The sequence below is a fragment of the Micropterus salmoides genome, unplaced genomic scaffold (genome assembly GCF_014851395.1).
Source record: "Micropterus salmoides isolate LMB-PRFRI ecotype aquatic unplaced genomic scaffold, ASM1485139v1 Ms_hic_scaffold_6, whole genome shotgun sequence".
NCBI classification, from domain to species: domain Eukaryota; kingdom Metazoa; phylum Chordata; class Actinopteri; order Centrarchiformes; family Centrarchidae; genus Micropterus; species Micropterus salmoides.
The window spans coordinates 25,628,176-25,635,675 of NW_024044348.1; the positions used below are offsets into that span (position 1 = coordinate 25,628,176).

Genomic DNA, 7,500 nt, shown 5'->3' on the forward strand with positions numbered 1-7,500 from the left:
TCTCTCCCTCTCCCTCTTTTTCTCCTCTTTACCAGTGATGTTGTGTTGTCTGTCTTTCCCCCTGTAGACCATTTGGTTGTTGTGATAGAGGAGGTACTCTGTAATGCCTCCATTGGGCCTGTCATTGAAACAAAAAAGTTACATGAGGGTAATATTATTATGTTATATTTAACATGTAATATTTCTTTATAAAACTTCAGGGCATCTGTATTCAAGATGAAAAATATATGTATGCTAATGAAAGCAGATACAACTGCCATTATTATACAACATTGTTGTTTTTTTATGTATGATTTAATTTACTAAAATACATATCTTCACCTCACTGCTGTCTTTTATATAGTCCCAACAGAATTGCTTTCAAACAATGCAAATACATTTATAATAAAATGACAGAAGATCAGGTGTGCACTTATGTATATAGCAACTTACAACTTGTACACAAACAACATATCAATGACCAACAACCTGGCTTGGATGTGAGAACGCAGTCAGGAGAGACTTTGTATTACCTTGCTGGAGGTTCCCAGGTAACATAGAGAGCTGAGGGGGATGAGACTGCAGCTGGAGGAGAGACAGCATCTGGTGCTGATATTGTAAGAAAATAAAAATATTTGTTTATAAGAAATGTCTTACCACAAATATACTGGTTGTTGTAAGAAAATGGAAGCAAGTGATACATCATTGCACATTTTGTGTCTAATAGTAACGCAAAAATGCAACAATTATTATCAATATTTAATTATTACTATATTAGAGGCAAATATCTTAGACAAAACAATCAAATAAACTATGGTGAGTCACACTTTTATACACCTTATCATTCTATAACATATGATGTCACAGATATAAAATGCTCTAAAAGAAGAAAAAAAATACACAATTTGTTGATTTTATGTTTTTTGATCTAGTGAAGAAGGTGATAAAATGTGCCTGTGCTCATGGAATACGTGTCTATATGAGACTTTGGCAAAACAGCGTTTTAAATAAGTTCTGTCTCCAGCCTTCATAACATGGTTCAGTGTCTTAACTCTGCACTCAGTGAGAATCAATACAATAATCAGTTTTTTCTGTTACTTGAGATTGATTTTTGCTCTCTCCACACTGACCCCTGCCGTCACATTATCTCCCCAACAAGGCCAGTTAGTCCAACACAGATTAATGTAGCAACTAACATATGAAGAAAAATTTGTATGTTCCTCTTCCACTTCCTTTATACATGTAATCGCCCCTCCATTACCAGATATGATTTCACTCTGTACTATCTGCACTTTTGCAATGTCCTTTTTTCATCTTGTGTCTTGCCCTATCAAGCATTCTTATTTCTCCCTTCTCCTGTTTATTTCATTCTTACTTCTTTCTCTTTCTTGTCTTTCCTCGCCTGTCTTTTGAGGAGCTGAAAATATCCATCACTGAGGAGACAGCCTGAGTAAGCCTGTGTGTGTCCAGATGCAGAATAGTCATAAATTGATGCTACTTGATTTGAACCAATATCTAATAGAATCTTCACACACATATAGAGGGGTGAAGATACTTAGTGAATCTCTGTAGATCTAGGAAGCATAATATTACCAGAGAGGAAGTATCCTTCAGATTTGGTGTTGTATCTCCCCGGGCCGGGCTCAATAAACAATGCAGTGTAAGTCTTCATCAGTCTCTGAAACTTCTTCATCACACCTGAACCTGGCTCACTTTATTTCAATAACACTGTATGTGTGTGTGTGTGTGTGTGTGTGTGTGTGTGTGTTTGTGCTTTACAGCCTTACCTTCTTCTGGGGTTGTGAGGCTTGACCTCAAATCATTATCATCACCATTGTCATTAAGAAGACTCTCGGTGCAGCCAACAGGACTACAGGCACTTACAGTGATAATGTATCGAGTGGATGGAGTGAGACCTGGCAGAACACCTGGAGAGGAGGAGAGCATGAACATGTCATAGACAGAATGAGGCAGAACACACAGACGGAGGGACTTTCGTTCAAAAAGTATTTTTGCTCCTTTGTGCCACCCTGCCTTGCTTGGCTAAAGGCCTTTTACTGGCTCCTTTTAGTGGGTTAAAACCTGTTGTGATTGAAGTATGTGTCAACATTCTTCAATAGCGCAATTTAAATGCTTTCCTTGTTTCTCTGTGCCACTGTTGCTGAGCAAACTTAAAGCGTTTGGCAAACGAGAGTCTATTCTAATTGTAAAGCTTCAGTCGTCTCTCTCTGATGTTTTTTGTCCTAGCCATCACTGCCCTCTCCGCTCCTTTCCATATTTCCTAAGTCACTCTTTTACATCCTCCCTCTCTTCTCTTCCACCCCCTCCACTCTCCTCACCCTCTGTGTCCAGTCACCCTGTACTTGTCTCTCTTTTCTCTCTCTCTCTTAATTCCTTTCTCTCTCTCTCTGGTACCCATGTCTTTTAATTCAATTAGGGACCAGGGCCCCACTCCGCTGCCATTACACCCTCATTTGCTTTCTGTGTTTTTTAGCCGTTGGTGTAATTCCGCAGTCAGGTGTCGAGGCCATCATAAATTAACAAGAAGCCTTATCACGGTGGACTTTATGTCTGGCAAAGTGAGGGGGAGGGAATGGAGAGTAGCAAGAGAGACACTGAGAAAGACGGAGACAGAGAGCTCATCTTCATATTTGCCTGGAGACATGGCAGAGTGGATGAGAGGGGGGACGAATAGCAGCAGCGGACGCAGACATCATCATCATCATAAAAGATGAAGTGAGGAAGGATCGAAAAGTGTGCAACAGAGAAAGAGAGAGAGAGAGCAGAGCTGTGCCAGGGTATGACATCATTGGGGTAGTCCTGAGTGTCTTGTTCCAAATGGAGACAGTCTCCTAAAGCTGGGGACTTGCCAAGGAGACATTAACAGGGTTGCCTGGGACAGTGTGTGTGTGTGTGTGTGTGTGTTTGTGTGTGTGTGTGTCTGAGAGACAGAAGGAGTAAAGTGAGGTGGTGTCAATGTGTTTTCACTAAGGGTCAAAATGCCCTTACGGGTCTCACAAGAAGGTGGCAGGAAACCAGCTGCAATAAGTTAAATAGGACAATGGCATCAAGTTAAGATGAATTTCCCTTATTGCACGGAGGCTGCAAGTGCCTCATCTGAATGTGTATGTTTAATACATATACTTATATGTACAAATATTTTAGACTATCAAAAGTGTGTGTTTTACCTGTGAAATTTCCATTAGCCAGGTACATGGCTTTGATAGGTGGTACTTGTGGTTGGTCTCTATTGTAGGCCTTCAACTCATATCTGTCAATCAGCCCTCTGATGTCACCAGTGGGTGGCTCCCAGCTCACCTTTGCGCTGAAGCCATTCAAGCTGTGCACTGTGGTAGGAGGTGGTACAGACCTAGGTACTGAGAGCAAGAGTGAGAGAGGCAAAATGAATGCTGATGAGAAGAGACTGTGAAGAGAAGAATCCTGTGGATCAAGACTAAAAAACTGATAAATAACTATAAGCAGCAATACATTAATAAATAAAACAACCACATAATACAATTACACTAAACAACAATAAATAATAAAGACACAATAACCAAAGCTAAAAAAGAATAAATAAATTGCGTCAGAAAGAACGAATATCAAAAGAAAGACAAAAAATAAAAGCAAAAAAGGGGGGAGAATATAAAAGAAAGCAAAACAACAGGTCGAGAGCACATGAGGTTAAAGAAAAAGCATCCACCATCTCTCTGTGTTTTAATAGGCCCAGTAAATCATACCTCACCATTAGCATAAATAGTATTTATGAGAGTAGTAACTTTTTCAGCACTGATTTAATACAGCCAGGCATTCATTCTGGGCTATATTTCACAGCAATCAGCCTCCCTCCTTCTCTATAGCACTCCCCGTCTTTCTCTCTCTGACACTCTCAGTGGTTCAGGATGGTCCAGCTCCCCCCCACCCCCCTCCCTTCCTCTCTGTCTATCTCACTGCCTCACAACCACCACCCTCCCAACTTCCTTTGCATCTGTTCCTTTATATACAGTTACAAATTCTTTATCAATACTAGTTTCTGTATTTCTTTTATCTCTCACTCATTCCAGTCTGCTGTGCTTTTTGGTTTTGCACAGGAATGGATAGTATATTAAGTCATAAAATTACGCAACGTTGAGGAGCTACTTCATGTTCTCTTGTAATCTTTTTTGTTTTTCTTCTGTCAGCCATCCTCCACATTTTCTCTTAGTTCTTAATGTTTTTAGCACTTCTTCCCTCTCCTTCATTCCTCTCTCGTCATGGCATGGTGTACTGAGACCTACCAGTGTATCGTTCACTACTAACGAGCAGCTTTATATTACACAAGGGACCACACAGGCCATTCTGGGTTAACAGCCTTTTACTGGGATGCCCTTTATAGAGGCCTTATCAATCTCTCATACCGTCAGGCACATGTAATATCACTGGGTTTGAAGTCTCACATACTGTACAGCATGGTAGTAGTTATACATCCAAAATTTCTTAAGAACACAGAGAAACACTACAGAAGAAAGCCAACCAGAGTGAATATTTACTCTTGTGGAACGTGCCAAAATGCATCTCAGTAAAAGATGTTTCAGTTTCAACCGGGGTGAAATCATACATTTTTTTAGTGAATTTGTAAATTAAATGCTAGACAGATTATAGAGCACATCAGAACATACATGTAAAGACGAACACACACTCACACACACAGAGCATGCTAAAACCTGAGGCTGTGGAATACTTAAGGGCCTTATCAGTTCACTTCAATGGGGCGTTATTGGCATGGGAAAGAAGTTTACATTGACCAAAGCAAGTCAGAAATAAAAACATGTGTGTCACTCAGGTTGTGGCATGTCGATACATACTGGGAAGCAAGATAAGCCCTGTCTCCTTCTCATATTTTAAATTTTGAAAGCTCATTTAGCCTTTTGAAATCTGAGATTACAAAGTTGAATGTTGATTTGAATTGTCATTGAATGCTTTAGATTAAAGGAGGAAGTGCTGAACAGTGACCACATTTTCTTTTGGTTGCCATGATTTTCTGTGTCTTCTTTTTTGGATAGTCAAGTTTGCGATCACTGAGTCAGTACTTGGTTAGGATCTGTCTCTGCTTTCTATTAGAGAGATATTCTGCCCCTTCATCATCTCTTTTTAGGGCCAGATAACATTCTGATCTACTTTGGCGTTTCATTACTTCTTTCCAATGTTCCAAATAGGTTTCTTTCCAGTGCTTTATAATTTGGTTTACTCTGATGGTGTGTGGAAAGCAGTTTTGTTGTGAGACTGGTCAGAGTGTGTCTGGGGGCATTCATTCATACTATTAGAGTGTATCAGACTTCTGACTAAAAGACGAGAGATGTTTTACCTTTGCTTCTGCTGCGTCCTCTCTGCCAAGGTCCTGCTGCCCAACCTCCGGCAGCCAAGGCCACAAACCTGTACAAGTACTCTTGAAAGGTATGTGTGTGTGTGTGTATGTACATAGGAGGAGGGGTTTTGGATGCACATGGGACAGGGGAGATACAGATTTCTTACATAAAGAAAAAAAAGATTCTCCATCCCCACAGGGGATCTCTTATTCATTATTTGTACTGAACAGTAAAGTCAAAATCATGAATTATGAACATATTTAGCAGTTAAAAACACTTTGAAATATTTGTTAAAAAGGGAAAATCAAACCAAACAATGCTATATTTAACATCTGTTGAGACTATCACAATAATTAATATTATATATACATCTGAATAACACTCCATCAGTGGTATGTTTTAGGGTGTGGAGAGACACTATTTTGACAAACGCTTGTATAACAGACAGTTGGGACTAAAACAACTTGCTTCATCCTGCAGATTGTGGTCAGGACACACAGGGAAGAAAACCTGGCTCCAGCACTAACTTGTAGCTAACTTCAGGGCTAACCTCTGGGTCCCTATTCCTGAGGCACAACACTTCACTATCTCCTGCACACTCACCACTAACACCATACCTGTAGAGTAAGATTCTTTGTTGCACTTTCATACATATAACATACTGACATGACTGAAATTTTGGTTGGTTACTTTTCCATTAATTGCCCAGCCCCAATATATGAATCTCTGCTGGATTTTCTTGGATGGTTAGCTCGTAGTTACCTCTGTCAGTCAAAAAATGTTGGAGCAAAGTAATATCCCCAGTGTGACCTTAAATCAGAGAACTCTTGAAACATCTTATTGTCAGGAGTAGGAGGAGTACAAACTCATCTGGAAAAAAAACTGAACTGGCTGATGGGTAGAGGATGTTCTTGTATTGGGTCCTAGATATTTTGGAAATGAGGTGGTTCTTATTTGAATGGCCCTTAAAGTTAAACTGCTGATTGCAAATTGACTTGGGTGCTCCTTTGAACAAATGCTGTTTTTTAATTGGCTTGGCAAGAAACTGGAGTATCAATGCCATGGTGTTTGTATTTTTTGTTTGATGTCTGGGGAAGGTCTATCAATTAAATGTGACTTGAGTGAGTGCTGTCTCTGTGTTGGTGTAGTTATGTATATGTATACTGTGCATGTTTACCAGTGAAAGGCTGTAGACTATAATCTGTGGTTTGTGTCTTCCTCCCACTATACACCAATACAGAATCATTTCCTCGGCAGTTGTACCGGCTTTCACTGGTGGGACAGCCGTCTAAGTAGACTCTAACAGAACGGCGGGCAACAGAGAGATTAACACTTTGACTGACAGGAGGGTTTGTTTCATCACTTCGTATGGTAAGACCCCTTATGCAACCTCCTAGGCCTGTGAAAAAGAAAAGGAGAATGAGAGAAAAAGAGGAGAGAGCAGAGATGAAAGGGGAGGAGAATGTGAGAAGAGTACATCTTTCTGAAAACTTCATGAAATCTCCATTTTACATTTTAAATAGTTAAAATAAGCACTATTGTCCTCCACCTTCATATTTGTAAGTTTTACACTTATATGCCAAACTCATCCCCTTACCTCCCTATGACAATATGGCCACCAGCATACTTGAGTTTGTCAATACTATACTGCAAGAAAATACCAGGATAAACAATATGGCTCCTGATTGGTTCATTTAATGGTGCCCTGGGCAGACAGAGGAGCAGGCAAGTTACATATAAACTCCATTGATGGAAACCAAAAACAAGGAACCACAAATAAGTAAATGCCATGTTTGACCAACTGCAGAAAACAGTTCATGAGGTCAAGGTACCCAAAAGAAATGTCCAGGTTTAGCTGCACAGCCTATGTATACTGCACCAATCTTGATTTTGTGAATGTACTGATATTATTTCTGTGCGTACACATATCTTACCATGTTTGTGACTTCGGCTGTCAAGAGCAGGATGTATGAGCTCCATGGGCACGCCCCCCAAGTATAATGGTGAATCAACTCTCAGCCTCACTGGTCCTCCCGCTCCCATTGTCTCCTCTGCCCAGTCATCAACTGCAGCAGAGATGAGCAAGCCGCGTTTTGACAGTGAAAGCTGTTTCCAGTCTCCATCGCAGTAGCTAAGCCCCACCCACATGCTGAGTTCCATCACGTGACCTTCAGAG

General features: G+C 40.3%; 1 protein-coding gene across 1 annotated transcript in view; it reads right to left on the minus strand.

The window, feature by feature from the left end:
• Positions 1–7,500, minus strand: part of ush2a (Usher syndrome 2A (autosomal recessive, mild)) — a 239,018-nt gene that overhangs the window by 118,019 nt on the left and 113,499 nt on the right. Inside the window, 7 exon segments of the mRNA XM_038701698.1 lie at positions 33–118; positions 513–588; positions 1,767–1,907; positions 3,168–3,356; positions 5,324–5,404; positions 6,502–6,723; positions 7,259–7,500. The exon segment at positions 7,259–7,500 is cut by the window's right edge and continues 38 nt beyond it. Of these exon segments, the coding sequence (XP_038557626.1) occupies positions 33–118; positions 513–588; positions 1,767–1,907; positions 3,168–3,356; positions 5,324–5,404; positions 6,502–6,723; positions 7,259–7,500 (1,037 nt within the window).